At 39.2% G+C, this 24,752-nt stretch overlaps 2 protein-coding genes across 3 annotated transcripts; one reads left to right on the top strand and one right to left on the bottom strand.

The window, feature by feature from the left end:
• The first annotated feature begins 1,550 nt into the window (after positions 1-1,550).
• LOC144643307 (enolase 4-like) lies at positions 1,551-24,529 on the top strand. The gene is made up of 12 exons (XM_078502510.1): positions 1,551-1,801; positions 3,697-3,741; positions 4,876-4,959; positions 6,138-6,412; positions 8,634-9,000; positions 9,934-10,062; positions 10,428-10,490; positions 10,989-11,153; positions 11,834-11,959; positions 13,276-13,468; positions 14,068-14,135; positions 23,591-24,529. Exons 1-12 carry the CDS (start codon positions 1,658-1,660, stop codon positions 23,780-23,782), a joined length of 1,851 nt encoding a protein of 616 aa, XP_078358636.1. The 5' UTR covers positions 1,551-1,657; the 3' UTR covers positions 23,783-24,529.
• Positions 14,751-22,632, bottom strand: LOC144643340 (trypsin-like). Of its 2 annotated transcripts, none has more exons than XM_078502553.1 (5): positions 21,849-22,632; positions 18,494-18,738; positions 17,515-17,743; positions 16,355-16,555; positions 14,751-15,521 (listed from the first exon to the last, which is right to left on the bottom strand). In XM_078502553.1, the coding sequence occupies exons 2-5, from the start codon at positions 18,644-18,646 to the stop codon at positions 15,322-15,324; spliced, it is 783 nt and encodes a 260-aa protein (XP_078358679.1). In that variant the 5' UTR covers positions 18,647-18,738; positions 21,849-22,632; the 3' UTR covers positions 14,751-15,321. The 2 variants fall into 2 exon arrangements, with proteins under 2 accessions (XP_078358679.1, XP_078358678.1); XM_078502552.1 differs by lacking the exon at positions 21,849-22,632 and adding an exon at positions 20,072-20,627.
• Positions 24,530-24,752: the final 223 nt, after the last annotated feature.

Here is a 24,752-nt window from a genome sequence, read left to right as displayed (position 1 = left end):
GAAGATCACCAGGATACTGTGACATGTCAGATAAAATGTACCTTGGCAGTGCGGAGGGTCAGAATACAATTTATGGAGTTCGGAGAAACGTTTGGAGTTGGAATGAAATTCAGGTTTCATGTACCTCTTTACTTCATCCATTTCTTTATGTTATCATCTGCATGCTTGTGTGCCATCAGGACGAAGTGGATTTGCTTATCTGACTCTCGTAAATAACGTTGGAGTAAAATATGGCGAGAATATAATAGTGTCAGTGAGCACTCTTCATCCATAGCTGTGTCAATCCCTTCTGATCCAGTTTGTACAGAATTCCTTTTCATATTATGTAATTAATTAAATAAATTAAAAACAGTAAATAAATTCCTTAAAAGTGAGACGCAAACGGGTAACCATGCAGTTGATCTGACTTCATGTGTGCACACAATTTGCAGAAACATCTTCTAGTCCATGAGAAATGTAATTCCGGAAATTAAAGACAGTCCTTGTTAGCTACCATTCTGTAAAGATGACTACAAATTTAGCACGAACTGCTTTGGAATTTACTATTAAGATAAAATACTTTTATTTGTGAAAACCGTCGAAAAATTAAAATATAGAATCTTTATTTAGTTACATAGAAATAAAGAATAAAATTACACACAATGTTCTTTAGCATAACGTTTTGTCGAAAAATCTTAATAATATAAGCTGTTAAAAAATGCGAGTTTAGTAGAAAAATGTAAAAGGAAAACAATGTTCCTTACTCAAAGGTAATTTTTCTTCAGCTTAATTCTAATCGATAAATATTTACTTTCAGAAGTGACCCGGACATCAAATTCTTCAAGTATACTGATTTCAATACACGGTCATGCAGATATGTAATGAAAGTAAACAAACTTCATTAACTGGAGGCTATTGCCATGCAAAATAATTTTCAACATCACAAAATTCTTAGAACTGACAGATCCTGACAATTTAAGGAGATTTATGGCGATCAGGCAAAAGACTAATGGATTTGTTATTAACCTCCCGCAATCAAACTAGTTCAACCAACCGTATCAATCATTTTTCAATGTCACGCTTTCAGGAACAATATATTGATATATCATCAATGATTCAATAACAGTAGAATTAAGCTGGTTAGACTGTGTGCTGCATTTAATGTAGCTTTTTGACACCTTTTCATTTCCTTGCCTTTTTGTGAAAGAAAGCCATGTAAATTTGTTTTGATTTGTCTTTACATGATTTACAAGAGTTTTGTAGCACGGAACGTCAAACCGTAAATTATTTTGTTTCCTGTACTCTACCTGCGTCTGTGCCAGATATGTACGAAGTAAAGGATGCTCAAAATTCTGTAAATCACCCATTTCTTTTTAGAGAAATTTATTTTTGCGGTAAGAAATTGTCTCAATAACTGATTGAATATTTTTTAATATATAATAGAGACAACGAGACCAAATGGCCTATAACTGTAAGGCATTTCACTGTTATAATAGTGAGTTTTATTTTTACTAAGACTTCTAATAAAAGTTTCGTTTTTTTTCAGAATTCACAGAGGAAAGACGAGGAAACAACAAAATCAACGAAATTGAGGATACGAAGGGACTGGGAACCAGCACTTGCTTGTACATGAAAACGAGTCTCTTGTAAACAACTGAAGTTGCCTTGGCGATTCAAAATGGCGGTCAAAAACGGTGCATACAGCCTGGAGGAGAAGCGTGAAGCTGTGGCTTATTTCAACAAGAATGAAGTACCAAAACAGATCGAAGAGCTTCTCAATAAGATGTTCAAGGAGAAACCAAATGATGTCTTTGGATACATGGTACATAGTTGCTTTGCTGTGCTTCTTTGTGTTTTCGTACGTTGAAGTGTGAACTAGCTGGACTGTAAAAAAATATGAAAATTCTTTCACTGCGTGTTCTAAATATTATTCTGGGATTGTTGTTCGTGGTTGAGGGTAACGTAAAAATCAATATTCTATCATTGTCCCAGTCAACATGAAAATGACTTCAAGGATTAAGATTTCGTCTTGTAATGGATGTAAGCTTATATGTTGCGGTTTAAATTAATTTATCTTTGGGTTTAAATTTTTAAAACCAGTTTGATTTTTATTTTCCTTTGTTTTAGATTATGATAATGAATATGAGGAAATTAAATATAAAAATCAAACTGGTTTGCAAAATTTTATATCAAAGATGAATTTAAACCACATTTTATAAAAAAAACATTGACCCAGTTCCATTGAGCACCCCTGTGGACCCAGTCCATGGATTGTAATGGTTAGACTGGGGACAGGGTAGCAAGCACAGACTTATAGTGTTCAATCCCTTCCTACTATTTTTGCAATTGGGGCTTTAGCCCCTATTGATTAGCTAGTGTGCAGCTGCCCCCCTCTACTAAAAAAAATCGGAAAGAAAAAACCTTTCTTTAGATGAGGGGGGCGGCTGTACACACTGAACACAAGCTACCTATAATGGCCTGGTAGTAGTATGCAAAGTTTCAGTGTTCTTCACACGGATTTTGCTTGATATTATTGTTTCAAACAACTCGTTCTCTTGCAAGTGCAATGGGAAGGACTGGACCAAGTAATGAACTATAACTGTTATCATGAGATGCAGAAGATCAAATGCTTTTCTTTTGGATTTGTTGTTAACAAAGTTTAGCTTTGAAATATATGACTTGTGCAGTCAAGAATACTGATAAAAGAAGCCAAGTGGAGTGTAATAAGTGTTTGTAATTATTATAAACGTTTGTATGGATTTTTAACCATGTTTCAAGGTCCATAACTAAGTTTCTGTGCATCCTGAAAGCATCAAACTTGGTCAAATCACCAACCTCATGGCGATCTTTCGTGTGGTGGTGTCAGATTATCGATTACTTGAAATTTGAAACTCGCCCCAGGTTCCTGCGCAACCTCGGAACGGCCAATACTGATATATAGTGCAGGAATGTGCATGATGATGAGGGGGGCGGCTGTACACAGGGGTGGTGGGCCGGGTCCACAAGGTAGTTCTTGGACCGGGTCCACAGGGACCATGGACCTGGGTCTATGTTTTGTGTACGTCCAGTTATGGTGATGCAAGAGAAGAGAATTTATGTTTTGATAATCAAAATAAATGAGTGATCTATTTAATTTCTAAAAGTGTTTTCTAAAAGAAATTGAAAACATTTTCCCTGCATTTCTATTGAGTAATAGAAATACTTGTGCATATTTGGGAGAACTTCAAAAGCTGTGGAAATACTTTCCTGCAGCTTGTGTTCCCACAGCATTTCTCATTCTCCCAAATTTCCAATTCATGTTTCTATAACTCAATGGAAACAATGAAAATGCTTTTTTATTTCACAACCATGCTCACATAATGTGCTTGGGATTAACCTATGATAGTATTAGAACCATCTGTTAGTTCATGCTAAGGTTTAAGTGGAAAGTCTAAGCATTTCTTATGACAGAAGAATTTTGCAGTTTTGGTAGGAATGGAAGCCTTAGGATAATAACATGAAAATTCCAACTGCATATAGAACATGCAGCTGGAATTTGTGGTTTTAATGTTAAAAGGAAAACCTTAAGTCCCCCCCCCCCCTTCCTCCAATACATTCATCTTTCCTCTTTGAAAGCTTGAAATCCCTAAGTATTAGTTTTTACCAAAGCATAATAAATTATTTAAAGATTAAATAAACGACAAGTTAATTTGTGAACTTTTATTCTTGTACATGCAGGGAGAATACTTTGGAAAGCGTTCACATGTACCAACAATATCAAAGGTATTTCTTTAAATTTTGGTTCAAAATTTGTTTAGGCTTGAAATTTTTTTTAAAGCAGTTTAATTTGTTTGATTTTGATTTTTCTTTGTTTTGTATTACAATAATAAATTATGAAAAAGAGAAATAAAAATAACTCTCATCTGCAGTTGTTTACAAATTTTCAAATCAAAAACCAATTTTAACCACAAAATTTTTACTAAAGAAATAAGGGAGATTATACTACTGACAGCTCTTTTCATTTCTAAGCTCCAATTTAATCATGACCATATTTTCCAAATCCTTAAAGGTCCAATAACTGTAGGGGATCATGGGTAAAACAGGTAATGCCAAGAGCTGTCCATGTGCTGGTATCAGTTGGCTAAGTTTAAACCCATTAGGTTCTGCAACCCTCCAAGTTAAGACCATTTTAGTCGCCATGGCGACTAAAATTTTGGAGTTGGCGACTTAATTTGAACCAAGGTCGCCAGCTTGGCGACTAAAATTGAGAGGAATGATTGAAAGCATCAGCTTAATTTGGTGACTAAAATTTTTCACTGGCGACCAAAACTTGAGTAGTTGGTGGCCAAATGGCCACTAAGGAAAAAAGTAAACTTGGAGGGTTGTTCTGATATATATGTTTGACTTACTTGTTACAAAATAGTTTGCTCTGTTATTGGGTTTAATCTTCTCTGAGGGTAAAATTGTGTCACACATTGTGTTGTCCATGGATACAGTGTACCGTCCACACAAGGTTTTTTTGGTTTGCACCCTCCTCCCATCCCTAAGGAATTTCTCTCCCCTTTGGAAATTCCAAATGGTGTTGTAATTAAAAATAAAAATTATGAAGACTAATTTAAATTAACTAACTAACAAGTTTTCCTGTCAAATTCGCCGTTTCAACTCACCACAAAGATTGATCATACGTCTTTGGAAACAAAGCTGGGGATGTTAGCGCAGTAGCAAACTCAAAAACATTTAAGCTGTTGATAATGATCTTAATGATCTTAATGTTCTTCATCAATTGTGCCTTGCTTTTCATGTTTACTCTCCATGTCTAGAAAAGGAGCTTTCCCATGAACCCCCTCTTCCCCCTCCCCCCATAATTTCCAGTCACCATTTCCAGTGAGCCACACATTAATATTTCATTACTTTCAGGTCTCAGCAACAGAAATTCTTGGCAGCAGAGGGTTCCCAACCTTTGAAGTTAGTTTTGACTGCACAATAAATGGCCTCTCAAAGGTAAATGGGTCTGATTTATAAGTAGGTGAACTCACATTCCATGTAAAGTTTTATTTGTCTGTCTCATAAAATTCTGAAAATAAACTAGTGCTTGTTTTGTATTAGAGAATGCTCAGAGCGACTGCACAATGTAGGACTTGTTTTGGTTTTCATGTCATAATGTTTAAAGAGTTTTATTACTTATGTGGTGTTCTTGTATGCACCAAACAATTTCAGTCACAGTATTCCGCCCAAATAGAACCTAACTTTTTTTTAAAAAAATGCACATTTTCATCTGAAAATAAGCCTGTCCCCCCCCCCCCTGGTACATTTACATAAGCCCTTCCCAAAAATACCCCCTTGTGTGAATAAGCTCCCCCCATCCTGCCTACTATGGAACCCAGGATAATCTGCAGCCATGTAGGCCAGTTTGTGGGAGGTGCAGTGGCCCAATGGTTAGTGCGCCAGACCCCAGATCGAGCGGTCCGAGTCGAGCCCCAGCCGGGGTCACTGTGTTGTGTTCACTTTACTCTCATAGTGCATCTCTCCACCCAGGTGTATCAATGGGTACTGGCAACATAATGCTGGGGGGGGGGGGAACCCTGCGATGGACTAGCATCCCATTCAGGGAGGAATAAAAAATACTCCTAGCCGCTGAATGCTACGGAAACAGGAATAAGCTCCGGCAGTGTGGGCTGCATGGCTTGTGGCTTCCCATGTAGGGCAGTTTGGCCATTGATAGTCGTACCAGTTTGCAATTAATTCCCTAGCCAGTGAGCAGGCTTGTGTAAGGGTTAGTCACCAGCGCAGTCCCCAAACTGATTCATTCTCGTGGCTAATGCATGCGAGCCTGCTTGGCATGCATGGATTTATTTTCCTCTTTGTGGTGCTTCATTATCACAACCTTGAAAAAAGTGAATACAGTAGCACTCAAAAGTAAGGTGACAGTCCCTTGAGCCATGATCCTTGAGACTCAAGACTTAATTCCCGAAACTCAAAAATTTTGAGATTCAAGTCTCGACTTAAGAATTTTGAGTTTCAAGTCATGCAAAACAATGAGCTGGTCACTTTATTGATTCCTCGAGAAATAAATTGCACAAGCGGGACACACTCTTGGTTTGGTCTTAGCATTTCAAACCAAAACCAAATTTGAGCTACAAACCATAAATCATATAGGTAACAAATTTATTATTTTACAGCCTGTAGCAAGTGTTGTTTCCCCAGTGGATTCCAGTCCTTCTCCAGACTCTGTGCGGGCCAAGGTCAAAACTCCTGACATGAAAACCAAGACACCAGATCAACCTAAACAGCAAAAAGCAACAGAAGCTGCAGTTGCAAGCAGTATAGGAGAATCAGAGACTGTTGCTAAAGGACTAGAAGTGGATGAAATGATCGAGAGAATTGATGATGTCATCGCACCACTTATTGTCGGGTCTGACCCAACTGATCAGAATAACATGGATGAGGTTTTACTGTAAGAGAATTGATTTGTGTATTGGATTACATTTATTTAATACATTAAGAGCTTTCTAATATGTCTCAAATTACGTGAAATTGATTCTTAGAAGGTCATAGACTGTTCACAGTCCCCTATTTTTCCATGAAGTCATAGAGATCGATCGTTCAGTCCCCCCCCCCTCCCCACCCACGGTTTTTTTGCACTCTCCCCAGGACTGTGAACAGTCTAAGAATGTCAAATTTCAGTTCATTTCTAAACACTACCATCCCTATCCAGAAAAAAACTATCTGAACTGTTGACGTTAATCTGAAAATAACAAGGTTGTTAATGAACTTTTTCATCAACTGTTGCATGGATGTAATACAAGTGTATTACATACATGTATGTTCTGCATACAAGTGTAACAATGTGGCACATGGCCAAGAGGCTTTCACTGATTTACTAGTGACAACCCTTGTGGGTTTTACATGCTACATGTTCGACAGAGGGCCCCAATGGACACCAGCCTCATTGCTGAATGGGCCACCCCTGGTTAAATAAAGTTTCCTTACCTTTTCTTACCTTTTGATTTATACTGAAAATTCTATCTAAGATAATAAGTATCAGCCCTGTGTGTCTTAGCTACAGTACCCTCTACATACATTGCATGGCTAAAATACTAGTATGATAGGGCTGCAATGTGTTCAAAGGCTTCAGCTACATAGCCCTCTGCACACATTGCATTCCTATAAATTTTATACTAGTATGAAAGGTCTGCAATGTGTGCAAAGTAGCTGCATCTACAAGGTGCTCTACACGCATTGCATGCCTATAATACTAGTATGATAGGCCTGCAATGTGTGCAAAGGGAATAGCTATCTGCACGCATTGCATGCCTTTAACTCTACATAATATTAATAACCATTATCTTGCAATCACCTTTAGTTATTGTTTGTTTTTTCTCATCTACATTGCAATTAATGATATAAATGCAGCCCATAAGCAGCCTTTTCAAGCTTACCACAAAATTGTCTGATTCAAGAGAAAAAGATTCTAATAATACTGTCTAGTAAGGTGTCAAAATTGTATTGTTTCAGAAAATGACTATGCCCCTCCCATGAAAGTTTTTTTTGTATTAATCCCCCCCCCCCCCTACCCTGGGTGCCAGAGGGTTTTTTTGCGGTGACAAAGAGCAGCGAAGCCGCGATCGTTGATAGAGTGGTGAAGCCACAATACCCGATTCTCTCTATAGCGCGCGCCTGCAGGGAATCACAGTAGTTGTATTCATCAAACCATGCACGGGACCCGGGTTGTTTACCATTTACAAAAAATTTCCGGAAATTCCGGGTGGGATGTAAATGGAACACGACTTTTCGGTTAGTCCCACTGGAAAATTCCCGAAATAAACGGACAACCTGAAAAGGTAGTCCCGTTTTCCCGTTGGAAACTTCCCAATGGAAATTCGTGTTCCATTTACAGATTTCTCGTCTTTATCACTAGTCCCAAGCCTTTTTCACAGCCGGGTCTCACGGCTCCTCAACTAAAATGGCGGGTCAGTCTTAGTTAAGTTCTTCACAGGTGAATATTCAGGGTTTAATCTAATGCTCTACTAAAGAATTTGCTGCAGATCGACAAAATTTACTGCATCACAATAAATGGTAGGTGGAATTTGTGCCGGAAGCCAAGCTTTCTTTGGGCAGAGCAAGTGTATTAAATTCATCAATCGAATATGCTAACAAAGATCATTCAAAATGCGTTACTATTGTGGCACAGGTAGCGCGTCTCATGAAAGTTGTAGCAGCTGCTAGGATTTTAATTTCCCCATCATCTTTTGAATTTATCAGACTTTCTTCCTCAACAAAGAACTTTATGATTTCATGAATCATCAACATGAGTATAAACATCTTTCGTGGACGAATAGATGGAGCAACAGAAATTGAACAGGGCCTGTGAGAGGGCCTGTGAACGAATGAGACCCGTCTAAATGGAACGCGCTCTTCCCGATCGGAAATTCCCAACGGAAATTTTCCGAAATTTCTTGTAAATGGTAAACAACCGACTTAGCAACGCGCATCGTTGCTAAGTCTCGTGCATGGTTTGATGAATACAACTACCGTGATTCCCTGCAGGCGCACGCTATAGAGGGAATCGGGTATTGCCGCTCACAAATGGTGTCTTTCCTGCAAAAAAGAAAAAAAAAGCTCTGGCACCTGTGGGAACTCTAGTTAACCTTTTTTTTTTTGCATATGGCTTCTAGGAAACTGGCAGAACAAGAAAAGACTGCTTTAAAAGTTGACAGCAGTGAAGGCATTGAAGTTCAAACTGAGGAAGGTTTGGACTTAGAGAAAGCTGAGGACAACCAAGACACAAGCAAGAAATCCAATGTTTCCAGAGGAGAAAGTAAACAATCCCACATATCACAGGAAACTGCCAAGAAAGCAGACGGCAAAAAAGGCGCTGCTGCTAATAAGGACTCACTAGCACAAGCTGTACCAGATCTGGAGGAAGAGGAGCTCTGCAGGGACTGTGCCATGATTGCTGTTTCCATGGGAACAGCTGTCACTGGTGCAAAAATTAAGGGAGTTTCTTTGTACGAGCATCTTGCAAAATTATCTGGAAAAGAGGTATTTTTGCCATTTTACTACCACTTTCGCATGTGTTTTCTTTGGGAGGGAAGGTACACCACCTAAAGTCAGTTTTCATGTTCCCTACATGCAGTGCAGGCGTTTTTGGTGGGCAAGCGTTTGAATTGAAAGAGGGCAGGAGGGGGACGGCAAAGAAAGGGAAAAATCACGTATTTTCCTTTTTCCTTTCCTTTTCCTTTCTCCTGACTCCCTTTTTTGTCCATTTTTCCACTCGCTTGGTCGCTCGCTCATCCAAAATACACCTATACAGCAGGCTAAGTATGAAGTCAAATCTTTTGGAACAATACTTATTAAACTCACTGCGTGTAGTGATCGCCCGAATATATTAAAGGAGCTACGTCACGGACAACACATTTTGAAAAAATTGGCAAAGTTTTTCAAAATTGTCATTCCAAATTTGTCTTAATCTTTATCAGTCGGAACCATTCTTGGTTCTTGGTTGTTTTTCTATGTTAGAAAAATATTATTTTGAGGTTTCCTTCAGTTGGAAAGGAATCAGAAAAATGACTTTATATACCCTGACATTGCTCTTTTAATGTCCCTCGTCATCACTGAGTTAATTTGCTGGAGAGCTCTGTCTCAGATTCGAGCCGAAAATTCCATACTGACGAAGTAGCACTATAGAAATTTATGTAGTGTATGTGATTGGCCGTTCGGATCTCAAACCATCTCTCATGCAGGGATAATGTAAATGAGCTCGTGTGGAGGCAGAGACATCTGTTTTCGAAGGTTATACCTTAATTTCTTCATTATATGATCGATTAAAGATTTCTCATATTCTTTCCTTATCGTTATCAACACAGACTTTATTTCCGTCCCTTTTCCTATTCCTAGATATAGATATTACATCGTCCTACTATATATTACTATATATTGAAAAGCTTTTGCTTACATCAAGTCTTTCTATTACAGACAGATGACAGTTTTTCACTCCCTATTCCCATGATGACATTATTGACGAGTGGCAAGCTTGCTGCGGGGAAGCAGAACCTTATTAAGGAAGTCTTTATTTTACCTAAACCAGGAACGCCCATGCAAAAGGTAGAGATGAATGAATTTGTTCTTGGTGTTGTTTTTATTTTTGTTTCGTTTTCTCATTGTTTTTCGATGTTCCAATTCATAGCATCGTTTTTGTAACTGTTTCTCAAGATAACTTGAATAACCAAATTACCATTGAATCTCCTAAGACGTTTCATGATAGGTTCAAAAACCCATGAAACTCGTTCAGTTCACGTTATTTTCTAAAATGAAAGATAGGTTTATGAATTTTTGCGCCAGCTCTCGTGTGTCTGAGGAAAGAAAGAGCGGCACCGATTTGTTTGTACTTTACCAAGCTGGAATATCTTACTTAATGGTTTTCATGGTAAATAAGGATAAGCAATGTTTTCCTTTTCTTTTTTATTTAGGTCATACATCAATTTACCAACATACATCAGCGGATGGCAGACACCCTGGCACAAAAATATGGGGTAAGGTTGATCTTATTGTTGATATTTTTAATGGCAATTACCAGAGTTAATGCTGACATATATAGAATCTCTAACAGTAGAAACACAGACTGAAGACAGAGAATGGATCGTCAAAAGACAGAAAATTGCTGTTACTTGTGCTTAGCCATTTTGCTTAATGCTGCAGATGGTGGACACACATTGTAACTGTTGCGCCCAATACTGCAGAAGTAGAACCCGATTCTAATTTTGCAACATTGCGCACGACGATTTAGGAGTGGATACAAAAATTACATGTTTAACAATGTAGCCACTGTGCATAATATTTGCGTGCAATGTTGGACTGTGTACCCGGACGTAAGTAACATTAACAGCGAAGGGGTACTCCTTGGAAAGGGAACCTAGTTGGTTTTTGCTTTGGAGACCGCATTTATATACCGATAGCTATATACCGATATACCTTTTCCCCGTGTGTAGATTTTACCTTGTTTTACACCCATTTTACGTTTGTGTTGTTAGCCGTCTGGCCGGTGCATAAATGATGATGGCAGTTTCACTCCTTCAATGGACAAGCCAGAGCAGGCGCTGGATTTTGTACAAGATGTTGTGTCTACCTGTGGGTATAGCCTGGGTACTGATGTTCAAATCGCTCTCAACTGTGCAGCCTCTGAGTTTTATGACCAGGTAAAATAAGTGACAGAAAGCGTTGAAGATATTATTTCTTGTTTGTAATGCCGAGGTTACTGTTTCTTCAAGAGCGCTACCCCATCTAAACACTCCTTACTAACAACATGTATGCGTGTAAAAAAAAAAAAGAATTAAAACTGTGTTTGTTCTAGTTTGTCTACGTGTAAAGACGTTGATTTAACATTTTAAAAGCTGTAAACACTGCGCTGCGAAAACTTTATGTTCACTTAGCAGTTCTATGAGAGATTTGTGTAAGTAATATTGTGCAGTATGCAAGAGTCATAACATGTGGTATAATTTAAGAACAAATATGGTTTATGTGATGATGAATAAATTATACGAAATGCATGAAACCTAAATGTGAACTGCGTTAGAAAGAACGAAAGAATATGAGATCTTTACAGTTATATTTTAGCTTGGGAAGTCGGAGCCTGAATTTTTTTTCAGGCTTCCTTTAAATTGCTTACGTTGACATATCACTGCGAAATCTCCTCCTCTTTCGTGAATACTGGTTTGTTAGTCCAAAATATGGTGTTTGAGCGATGGCGCGCGTGGTTGAGCGATCATGCGCGTGTGCGTGCGTGGGTGCGAATGTAAGTCAATTGGCACCAGCTATCTTCGCAAACTCGAATCCACGAGTTCAACTAAAAAAAATTTATATCTTTTATCTTATACAGGAGAAGCAGAAGTACGAGATAATGGCTAACACTTTTAAAAGTCTGGATGATGTGATAAACTTGTACTGTGAACTTCATGAGAGATATCCTGGAATTATAGCTATTGTGGATGGCGTCAGGAGTCCGGTTAGTATACACATGCGTTTACACAAAGTTACTTTCAAATGAAAAGAAGTCTCCAAATACTGGTTTACTAAGGCAGTAGAATCATCCAAAGAGATATTTATAAATCGAAAAGGAGCATGACGGGTTAGAGGTAAAGGGGCTATGCCACTGGGATTTCGCAGATTTTTGACCTAAACTGTTCTGAAATAAGTGGTAGGCAACTTTACCCATGAAAACATTATCTTTGAACATTTTACTGAAGATATAACCTTAAATATATATATTAAATATAAATATCTATTTTTTGAAGGTGCGCAGAAAAAAACTTGAAAACGTTGGTTAACGTATTTTTGGATTGCAATTTAAAAATTGCAATCCATTTCCATCCGCCGCCAAACGCGCTTTTAAATAGTTTAAAAGCTATAAAATGGCAACTGTGGATAAAAATAGACCATTATTTCGACACAAATATAAATTTTAGCTGTTCAAAAACCTGTTATTTAAAAATCTGTGACATAGTCCTTTTAAAGAAGATTGAGACAGCGGGGAGCTTAAAAATAATGCTCGTGCTGCCTTGCTACTTTAAACTCTGTGTGCAAAACTTATTTTTATGGAAACCCAGCAAACCAGCGAATTAGAAACACGTTCATTCAGCTATATTTCTAGTGAAAGGAAGGTTAAGTGGAACGCTTTATTTCGATGAAAAGTTTTCTAGAATGCGTGAATACTGGATACCGTCTTCTGCAGTTTCTATATTTTCCACTTTCAAATGGAATTCCAGTTCCAGTTCCTTTCAAGATCGGGAAGTAGGGATGGCGCAGTGGTGAGAGCGCTCGCTTCCCACCAATGTGGCCCGGGTTCAATTCCGGCCCGGTGTCATATGTGGGGTGAGTTTGTTGTTGGTTCTCTTCCTTGCTCCGAGGGTTTTTCTCCGGGTTCTCCAGTTTTCCTCCCTCCACAAAAACCAACACTCCCAAATTCCAATTCGATCGGGAATACACGGCCCCACAAGCTTATAGCTTTAATCCTTACCGTGTCTAAATAAAGGTAATTTAATTTTTTTTATGCCTTTCGAAAACCAAATATACGGGAAGAAAAGCATTCTATCACAATGATTGGATAATGGGGGTTGGAAGTAGAGGGGATGGGGGTTTAATGTTTATTCCGTATCTGTTAACTAACGCAGCCATATTGCGGTATTTCCAGCTGGTTGACCTGACTGAAGAAATGACAGCGTTCCAATTTTTTTTAAAAAAAAACTGATGGAAAATCAGTTACATCAGTGACCTTGAAAAGGATTGACATGCAATTTTTATGTTGCATGCAATTTTTTTCAGGACAGAGAAGGCTGGAAAAAACTCAACCAGAGGATTGGAGAAAAGTGCTTCATAGTTGGCAGTGACCTGTACAGAAAACACTGCAGTATTTTAGAGTGTGGAGTGACAGACAAACTAAGTAGTGTTGTAGCTCTTAGCTTGGATCAAGCCAACACTATTACAGGCCTGTCACAAATGGCCAAGACTGTCAAAGGTTAGTTCAAGTTGAGGGGAAAATAACTTTTTTTTTCGTTTCCGTTCTGGATTCGGTTTCCGAAACATTCGCAGTGTAAATCAGTGGATTTTCTAAGCAACATGTGTATTAAGTCATGCTGACGTGCCCCCCCCCCCCCCCCCCCACCAACCTCAGTTCAGTTTGTAAATGAGCCGGTACATAAGGACTTGATAAAGCTACAATCCTGGATAGAACTAGTTGAGACAAACGCGAGTCTCCCGCAAATTAAATACTCTTTTTGAATACCACAAAAAACGTGTTATGTCATTCAATCTTGCTTCAGAAGGTTGCTTCTGTACACGAGACAGGATTCTTGGTTGAAAGCAACAAGGAAGGGGGAAGGGGAATGGGAAAGGGGCTTAAGGGTGTGTGGGGGTGAGGGTTGTGGTACCGTTTATCGTCTCAAATATGTCGGGAAAAAGGTAAGTACCTTAGCCCAGAATTGGCGCATTTTCAGTTAATGTTGGGAAAATATCTGACCGGTTGCAGTCTTCTCGTAACGTAGGGCAGGATTAAAACCCCTTTGGAAAAGCTTCTAATCTTTGGGCGTTTTTGACCTTTTGTATTTTTTCCCACAGATCAGGGAGGTCTTCTTGCACTGGCAGACGGGCCGTGTGCAGACTCTTCTTCCATTCTTGCGGATCTGGTGAGTTTCTTGATTTTTCGTTTCTGTGCTCCCTGTGCAGCTCTTTATTCGGGCGGAAGTGTCTCTTGCCTCAGACATGACCGAAGTTTTAGAACTGAAAAGTCTCCCAGTTTTGAGGGGAGAAAAATTTTTCGTTTTTCGGACGATTGTTTGAGCACGCGATTTTCAGCAGATGTGTTGCTAAGTAACAGGACGTGTTCTGATGACGTCAAGTTAACGTGACCACTTTCGGGGTTAACATGGCTCTTACTTGTCTAGATACCGTATATATTCGATTAAGCACCCAACCTCAAATAAGCGCCCACCCTCACCCCCTAAAAAAGAAGTGTACGAGAGGAGTAAAATGAGAGGAGTGAAATTGACTAAGTAGACCAGCTTCTCCGAAGAGCGAGCTTTCATAATAATTTACAGAAACTTTCAATGAACAGTTAAAATTCAGCTTTGGTACATCTTTTCATTTTGTAATCATTTACTGTTTTCTTGCAAAATAAGCGCACTACTTGCTAAAAATGGTAAAAATTTAATAAGCGCCCACCTCAAATAAGCACACACTCTTGAGGTCCAAAAATTTAATAAGCACCCAGGGCACTAAATCGAATAAATACGGTACAATAATCCGTCGAGTCAGAGCATGGGGGAATAAAGTAATGGCCAGTTATAGAGCTTTACAATGAAACAGTGTTGTGGATGATGACAAGGGAAACAAATGTTAAAGTTTGATTTCTGTTGTTGTTGTTTTTCTAAAAAAAATTCATTTGTCGGTAGAAGTGTGCAAGTTAATGTTGTAGTAATCTTCTTCAGGTGGCCTTAAACCAAAATTGGTGGCGACGATTGCACGATTCGTTTTTGCCTTCCGTGCGCTTTGTACGACTTTACTTCCTTTTTGTTAGCTCTTCCTTCACAGCGGTGAAACGCAAAAATACAACGCCACTTCCGCTTTTCGCCGCCCTGAACCCGCCTCGTACCCAGACGCCTTTCACTTTTTCCCTCGCGCTTTGCTCTCGTCACCAGTCGCGCTCGTTTTGTTATTGCAGCGCGGAAAGCGCAAAGCGCCTGAGGAGGGGGCCTCCCTAAAACGTTTTTGTAAGAGTTTGAAGGGAAAATCTGCAAGAGTTTTGTAAGAAAACGTTTACTTCTAAGAAGAGCAGTGGTAAACAAAATTACAAGCCGGTTTGACCGCTCTATGTCATTTCTTTGTAATCAGTTGTATTTCTTGAGCTGGCGGCTGTTGTAAGTTCATTCCCGTGACCTGTGCAATCCACTGCAGATGATTCACAACTCGTGTGTACACACCATACTTGTATGGTACACCGCATCCTGTGTGACCAAACGATGCCACTCCGGTCAAATACCACCTACCCTCCCCTCCCTTGCACATCAGAGGGCCTGCAAAGAGAGAAAACAGTGAATCCGTGACAAAATTATTCCCTAGTCTCAAGATTTAGTCTACTTGAAAATCCAGCGAAGGTGTTGGTATTAATTGGAAATCCACTTATAGTGGCCTGGCCTTGCTAAAACGAAGTGTACTAGTCATGAAGATTGTTAAAAAGTGGTGTAGCTGTGGATGGGTAGGGAGAAAGTGGCCTAAAATTTGAAAAAGTCGGACCAACGTTTTCAAGTTTGACAATGTTTCTTGGAAGAAAATCACATAAAAACCATTGATTACGGTCTATTCACATCTTGGAGAATGAATGTACGCCTTTCTTTTATGTTTTGAAAGCTATTTTGTTGATCAGTGAGTGCACCCTCAGAGTTCTAGCACAGTTTACACAAAAAAAATACTTAGAAGAGTTCTCGTGACACTGACACGTAAAGGTTTTGTAGTCAGATTAAAGGTTCTGACAGCTTCCTACGCAAAAGCTCTTTAGGTTCGCCACGCAGTGTTTTTTCTTTTTGACAAGAAAAGACTGAATTGCGATTAAGGCAATACTGAGTTGTGGACAAGGAGTAAAATGAGCTGAAAGGATGGTGGATACCAAAGAATACTGATGAAGGTGGCGTAAAACGGATTTAAGGCATCTAGAGCATGGCCTAAATTTGATGAAAGGCTCAGAAGCGGCAGATCTACATTCTCACTAAAAACCTTCTTAGCGGTGGATAATGATTTGCCAATGAGAATCAAATATTTTGAACTTTCTTTAATTAAACATATTAACTTCATTGTAAGAACTACTTTCCCCTTTGTGACCTCTCTAGTTTTAAATCACATTGGCACTTACCCCCACTGTCTCCTTCACAAGTGTCCACACCCCCCTGTTTGTACCCTGCACAGATCATGTTTTCTGTGATAACTCCGCTGTATGACTGGGGGGCGTTGCAGTCTCCGTGTGATACCATTGGTAAAGCAGCTTCATGAAGTACTCTCGTAGGAGGGCCTTTGACCTTTTGAGTTCCCCAACCGGCAATGTAACACATTGTACCTACACGAAAGCAGTAGAAAAGAGCTTTTAGCGGCTTTTCTTTCAGAGAACAATCGTGCTCTTCATTTTGTATTGTGTCGGCTTTTCTATGCCAACATGTAACTGTGAATCTTTTTCCTACAATGTTTGAACGCATCACAATTTTTGATCTTCGTTGCCTTTGATTTTGTCTTAGTTTAAAGCTTAAACTATTGAAAGCTTTCACGATAAAGCAATTGAGCAGCTTTTAAATGTGGTCTTTTATTATGCTATAGATGGTGGTTCTAACTTTAAATTCAGTGGATAAAAACCTAGTGATCATTCGAATGAAAGCTAGTAACCGGTACTTTCATATGGTATTCCTTTATATTACGCTCACCTGCACATGGTGGTTTTATCTTTTTAGTCTGTAAATGAAGCCCTTGTGTGTGACCACTCAAATAAAAACTATTGAGCAGTACTTTCATGTGGTACTGTTTATGTTGCACAAGGTGGTTCAAACTTTTGAGTCTGTGGATTAAACCCTAGGGTGTGACCATTCAAATAAAAACTACTGAGCAGTACTTTCATGTGGTACTGTTAATTATGCTGTATTTGGAGGTTCTTACTTTTGTCTGTGGATGAAGCCCTAATGTGAGATGATTCAGGTGAAAGCTATTGAGTAGTACTTTGATGTGGTACATGTACTGTTTTTTATGCTGCGCAAGATGGTCTACAGTTCTTACATTTAGGTCTGTGTATTAAACTCTAGTGTGTGACCATTCAAATGAAAGCTGTTGGCCAGTACTTTGATGTGGTCCTTTAGCTGTACAAAGTGGTGCTAACTTTGATGTTTGTTGATAGAGAGTAAATCTATTGAGAAACACTTCTTGTGGTATTTGTTTTCAGTATCTTGCAAAATGAAATTTGTAGTTACTTTACTGTTTTGTGCTTTGGGACTATCGGGTAAGGAAGATCTGACACACTTGCACATCTCTTACCAGCTTTAAAAGGTTGTCCATTGTCAAGACAAAGGCTTTTGACATTGGAAGTAAACTTGACTGGTCTGCTGAGCTGTATCAAGGCAATATCGTGTGTTGTTGAAATCTTCACTCCACTAGGTGTTTTCTTTGTCCTTATATCCCATTTAGGATGCAGGAACACTTTTTGCACCGCTATATCCTGCTCGGTCCCTTCCTGTTGATCCATGTTATGTTCACCAACGCGTATCTTGAAATATAAATTATTTTTACTTTTCATGGATTTCTTTTAATGTTAGTAATAATAATTGGTTGGTTCATTAAGACAATATCCCCTTTTTGATTGTTTTCTTTATTCTCATTTTTTTTGCTTGGCAAACGCAATCTATTGTAGGAAGAATATGAATGTTTATCACTTCTTGGACACAAAAATGTCCAGGGAATTGACCCATGACTCGAACATGGTCATATGTCTTTACAAAATCAACCACTGTCCTGCTTGGTTGATTTATAAAAAAGAGTCAGGAAAGCGACAAGACCAAAATGAAGGAAATCAAGACTGACTGGTGCGAGCTACTTTGTTTTGACTGCTGACTGTCTGTTGCATTCGTTTGCAGTGCACCATGGTTGTTGTTATATAGCTGAAGTTTTCCCCAACAGCGCGCGCTCTTATTGGCTACTTCGAGGTCACATGACATCTTAACAATAAAACTGTTTCCCGCCAAAAGTCTCTGAGCGGACAACATTGCAAAATCTATGTCGTCAGAGGGTGCGCTGTTACCCGCGAATGTTGACCGTCGACCGCCGTTGCACGTGATGAATCTTCTAAACAAGTGTCTTCGTTGTGCTATACCACATATTTTGTATATGTTTTATTTGGTGTCCGGTCCGTGGAAAGGGCCTATTTCGTACAATCATCTGACCGCATTAAGCGGTTTAATTTCACTATGATAAGCTAGTTAAACGATGTTATGTTAAACTGACATGGAACGCAAATTACCCTTAACACTTCTGGATATTTACTGGCGGGTGCCATTATTGGCCCAACGTTGGCGATCGTACAGTGAGCCGCTGTGAGGACCCAGCGGTCCGATATCAGAGCAGCCCCACATTTGAAGTACTCTCCTAGCCCCGTTACAAAAATGTTCGTCATCCAAGGCCAGCTACCGGGTTTAGCTTCGTGTCCCCCAGTGATCCTCTTGTCAGATGCCTGCTCAGCCCACTCTGGTCTCACACCACACGATCCTAAGAAGGAAATGGCAGTTAAACTGAAGTAAATTGTAATAGGATAGAAGCTTTTCCCGTTCGTAGAAGAAATGTTTTGGGCATAATAGGTTATTTCCGAGTTACCCTTTGCCTCTGTTTCAAAACGAGTCTACCTGCGAAACCATTCAAATGAAAATGAGTTTGATTTGCATGAAAATGGACATATAGGGGAAACGCATGGATTCGTATGTAACTCGTTTTGGATTCGTATGTAACTAGTTTTGAAACGGAAGCAAAGGGTAACTCGAAAATGGCTTATTACGAAGAAAAGAGTATTCCACCTTCATGTACGTGTCATAATTTATAACAGAAGAGCCTGGAACGCATGGTAACCCAGGAAAACAAACTCCGGACTGACATATTTTAATTCTTTTTTATGTCAGAAGAAAGGTAGTCAAATTGCCCAAAACGTAAAATCGTCAACCTTTAGTGAAACTTGTCTAACATTTTTCAGTACGGTTTTATTATAAGAGGTGAAGTCTCAGAGACAGTATTAAGTTAAAAAGTTAAATTATTTTTAGATTGAAGCAAGGCTAAAAATACTAGAAAAAATACCGGTAAAATACTAATTACTCATAAACAAGATTGGGGAGGGAATAAAAATTACTTTGTTGCAGATTAATTGCTGTACTGTCAGAACAAACATCGAGCGGACGCAAATTATGTTTTTCAAAGGCAGAATTTCTTTCTTGGATTCCATTTCTTAGTTAAGAAGCTCAGTTGCAATAATTTTGTGATATTTAATGTATTAATGTACTTTCAAACTCGATTTGTATTTTAAAAACCTTTCGTGGTTCCCATTTTCAAAGAATCAAACTCTTAACTTGATTCCATGGCTCGGATTGGCTTTTGTGACAGTTGATATTGTTTTTAAAGTGGCTCGGACCGTTACCAATTCGATCAAATTTCAAAACGTTTTATCTCTTAAACGGAGATCTGAACCGACATGGAAACATTTGCGATTTGCTTACCCATGAACAGGTCTTAAAGAAATTTTCACTGTTATTGCATTTTAGAATTTCAGGCACCTTAAAAAAAAAACGTCTAACAGGGGTTTGGACGAAGGAAATTCAATGTCGACTAAAATTAGCTCCAGTTCTGTAGTCAGCTAAACTGGCCACCTGTTGTTGTATTGAAAGAAACATCAACAGAGTTAGTTTGGTGTTGATTAACCACACCAAACTCTCACAGATTCGACTGGAACTATAATATGTTAGTCAGGAACAATAAAATATTTTCATATGAAATCTACCACGGGGAAAATGATGTTTTCCTCGCGAGAATAGCAACAGTATTAAATATTCAGTCTTACCTGCTGGTAGCGAATACACAAGAACTTGGCCCAAATGACAGGTACAAGAAATAAGCACAATACATTTCAGAAAAATACTGTGCAGAGTCATTTTCTGTTAGAGCGTTCACAAGCGCTTTCTTTCCTTTCTGATAACTGACTTGTAATATGTTTTCTCTCACTATATGTGTCGGTGTTTACGGGTGAAATCATAAAACCGGTATTTTTATCCATTACTCTCATTGAGTCAAATGTCAAGTGCATAAGGCGGGTCTGACTGTTTAAAGGCGGTCGTGTTTTGCAGCTAACTGCTACCCGATTCGCTCTTTTTGTTTTGTTTATTTTGATTTTTTTGGTTTGCTTGTTTCGCTTTGATTTTCGAGTAAACAATCGGTCTGCGTAAATTCTACATCATTCACGCAAACTGAGCTCGTTTGTTTTTAAGCCAAGTTGGAAAGTTAAAACTCAGAGTTGCTACAAAATACTAAATGTCTAGTAGTTATCTGCAAAGAATAAGGATTTACAAGATAAACTTTAAACACATTTATGACCGTGGACTCCAAAGAACGAAGAAATTTGTATGTACAGAGGTCGTTACGATGACACTTTTGATTTGTTAGTGCGAGATATTGTCTTCTTTTACTCGTTCTAAATTTGTTAATTCTAAAAAATTGCCTTCTTTGTCTCGTTCTAAATTTGTAAATTAAAAGTAAATTCACTTACCGTGTTTACGCCATTTTGCGCGTGCATTCAGACAGTTATTTTTCCTATATAGCGCGAGTCCCTTAAAAGTAACGAAAGCCGTTATCTTGGACCTTATATTAGGCCCCGTTTACACGGGTCCGGACAAATTTTTGCACGGACAAAAACTTGCACGGTTCCACCTTGCGTTTACACGGGACCGGCGGAACTGGACGAATTTTTGAACGGCTAAGTGTGCAAGTTTGGGACCTGAAAAAAGCAGGTCGACTTTTTGACCGGCACGGTTCCATATTTCGTACGGACTCGTGTAAACACCCGAACCGTGCAACTTTTTGCTCAGATAGCGTTGTTAAGGCCTGGAATCTAGTTATGTTTTGCCTGGTTGCCTATCGAAAATGAAACATTTTGTTCCATTTTGTTAAATTTAAGACAAAAGAAACAAATGCAGATATGAGGAGACGAGCGGCAGCAGCATGCATCGCTATTTTGGCCGGATTAGGCGGGCTTTTGCAGTACACGTTGCTGCAAATGGCTTTTGTTTCCGATCTTCTTCATCGATCGAGGCATCTTACACGTTTGAATTTCTTTGTGAGCATGTACAGCTTACGAAACAACCAACCGAGGAAAAAGTCACGGGCCAGAAAGCCAAAGCCAAAGTTTTTGTCTGCCGCCATGTTTGATTTGTCGCGTACTGCATCAGCTGCAACATGATTGGCTTAAAACATTAGCGATAACCAATCACAACAGAGACGTAAAAAAGCCATTCACATGCCGCGACTGGTCTAAAATTTGCACGGATCCGTGTAAACACCACTGCAATCTGTAACAGAATTTGCACGGATCCATGTAAACAGGCGGTCCAGGAACAAAATTCGTCCATGCAAAAATTTGTCCGGACCCGTGTAAACGGGGCCTTAATAACGCAAAGAAAAAAAGGAAAGGAAAAACGCGAGCCGCAGAACAAGAAAGTATTTTTAGCGTAACTTCTTTGTTTTACTGATATTTCCTAAGGATACTACCGCAGGGGAAAAAACCTTCAATCTCATATGCAGTAGAGGTGTTTATGACTTTTAAAACGACAATTCTTTTCACATACCGTGATCAATCGGTTAAGAGTGCTACATCTGTGTTCACCGCTTCAGTAATTTCCCCTTTTTCGGTAGATTTGTACATGTAACTCCAACAGTTGTTTAATTAAATGTGCGCCAAAAATATAATTGGAAAAAAAAAAGAAGAAAAAGCCAGACGTATCGAGGTTGCTGCCTCTTTCTCAGTGGTTAAAATCGTGGATCCATGTTAAAATGCAACTGTCACTGTGCCATTGAAAATAGTGTAATTGTAGTCAGGGGAAGACATAGTTTGTTGAAGGTTTGTCGCTGACTGTGTTTTGATGTTATTTTTTCAAGACGTTTCGGCTATTGCTTAAGCCTTCATCAGTTAAAAAATCAAAGCTTTCACACGCGATTTAAAAAATAGCAGCACGTTAGCGCGCGCTTTAAAAATAACGTGTAAAAGTTTGAAACAAAAGAAAACGTGGCGCGAAACTCATGCGCGTGACAAGGATTTGTAAACCTCTGGGATGACAGCATGGTCGTTCCCAGAGTGCGTATCCTTTATGGACAACCAGGCTTCCAAAAAGAGTCGCTTGTGGTAATTTCGCTCATGTCCAACTACATTGACGGCATTGAAATCCATGTGGTGATTATTTTCATTGCGGAACACAAACGAGCAGTGGCCATGTTCGACCATGACTCAAAGATCTCCTGTCATGTACATGAAAATAATCACCACATGGATTTCAATGCCGTCAATGTAGTTGGACATGAGCGAAATTACCACAAGCGACTCTTTTTGGAAGCCTGGTTGTCCATAAAGGATACGCACTCTGGGAACGACCATGCTGTCATCCCAGAGGTTTACAAATCCTTGTCACGCGCATGAGTTTCGCGCCACGTTTTCTTTTGTTTCAAACTTTTACACGTTATTTTTAAAGCGCGCGCTAACGTGCTGCTATTTTTTAAATCGCGTGTGAAAGCTTTGATTTTTTAACTGATGAAGGCTTAAGCAATAGCCGAAACGTCTTGAAAAAATAACATCAAAACACAGTCAGCGACAAACCTTCAACAAACTATGTCACTGTGCCAACTGTGATGTAACAAACGGTGCGTGCGCGTGCATGCGCTGCGTGTGTGTGCGTGCTTTTGGCGCGTGCGTTTGTGCGCGTGTAAAAGCTGTAACTCCGTTTTTAGAATTCACAAAAACTACTTTAAAAAAACTGCCATCTGTATTTGTATGGATCATCGTTGAGCAGTCACAATCTCTTTCTAACCGTCCTTGTAGCTGTATTTGGACCCGAACACACCGTGCAACACTGCGCGCAACAAAGTCCATCCCTGTTTCTACTCTATCATTTTACCTCGAAGTTGTCGCATTAATTTGTACGCAACAACTTCAGGGATGGACAACCCATCAACGTAGGCTATGTTTACACGGGACCGGACCGGATCGGCTTCTGTTCACATGGAACCGTTTGGAACCGATCCAAGTGTTTACACGGGACCGTTCTAGATCCGGTCCGGAACGGAACCATAACTGGACCTGCAAAATAGCAGGTCCAGTTTTGGATCCGTTCCGGACCGGTTCCAGAATGGGCCCATGTAAACAGAAGGCCTATCCGGTCTGAAAATCGGACTGGATCCGTTTGGAACCGGTCCCGTGTAAACATAGCCTTAGAAATTGCGCACAAGGTTGCACCTTGGTTGGTTCTTTAGGTTTTTGTTTAGTTTCTTCATAGCAATAATCGCTTTCTCAAGTAACGTTAATCTTTTCATTCTTCAGGCCGTGGCTTTTGGAGCGCGTTTCATTAAACTCGGTGGTCCAGTCCGGGCTGAGCACGTCAGCAAGTACAGAAGATTACAACAGATCGAGCAGGAACTGGAACAGAGAGGCCGTCTGGCAGCACAAGAACAACACGTGTTTCCGGTTATTAATATAGTCGAACAGGAAGCAGGGGAGAGCGAACAGAAGTGAAGTGTCTTTGAGTGACTTTCCAATACTTTTATTATTATTGTTTTTTTTTAAAAAATCAAAGTAAGGTTTTGTGTCTGCTTTAGTTGACCTTTATAGAGAAAGGTAAACAGCAGCCAATCATAGAGTTTAAAATGGCGTAAAAAGGGGTAGGGGTAGTAGGAGGATTGTGAGAGTTCGAGGAGTGAAAACGAAGGAGTGGGGGACACACTCTTAGCCTGCTACGCAAGCTAAGAGTGTTTGTTCGCCTTCTTGTTTGGCGGCCAAGAGTGTAAAGCTAACAACACTCCTGTAAACCATGCTTCTTAATGGTTACACAAGATACAAATTTACTTCATCTTTTCCACTCTTCAGTCACAGATTTCATGTTGTTATTTCAACTTCATTCTTTGGCAGCAATGCCAATCGCAGTGGTGGGATACAAAAGATCTCTTTTTTTTTTTTTTCGAAAAAAATTGGCCAGATTTTATTTTATATTTTGTGTTACCCTATCAAACAAATTATCACACTTACTTAAACTGTTAGCAAAAGTTCTTACTTTGGTATAGGTCAAAATATAATAGATTTGCACTCATCCAAAGAGAATTCGTCATGAACTGTTGAATGTTTGTTGTGAAGCCTAACCTCTTATCTACATTTATAAAAGTTTTCTCATCGGAGGCTTAGCAAGTAACGTTAAAACAAAGTTGCTAGGTCAGTATTTGACCAAATGGATGCGTAATGGAAGGCGCATGATCCGCATCTTTGTCTACAGTTTTAATCATTTCCAGTTCGATTTAATGGTAATTTTGTACATTGTTTAGCTCCTTTTTTCACCGCTATTCAGAGACTGTCAATTGTATTTTTCAACTTTATGTCGATCTACACAGCTAGTCTTTTAAAAACAGAAAAACTGCCTGATCATGCCTTTAACTGCTTGTTTCACTTTCTTGATTTTCCAACAGTACAAGATCGGGTTTAGAGATGAGTTGAA

The sequence above is a fragment of the Oculina patagonica genome, chromosome 2, assembly GCF_052425735.1.
Source record: "Oculina patagonica isolate OP01 chromosome 2, crgOcupat, whole genome shotgun sequence".
NCBI classification, from domain to species: domain Eukaryota; kingdom Metazoa; phylum Cnidaria; class Anthozoa; order Scleractinia; family Oculinidae; genus Oculina; species Oculina patagonica.
Note: the sequence above shows the minus strand (reverse complement) of the source record. Positions and strands in the feature narration are given on the sequence as shown.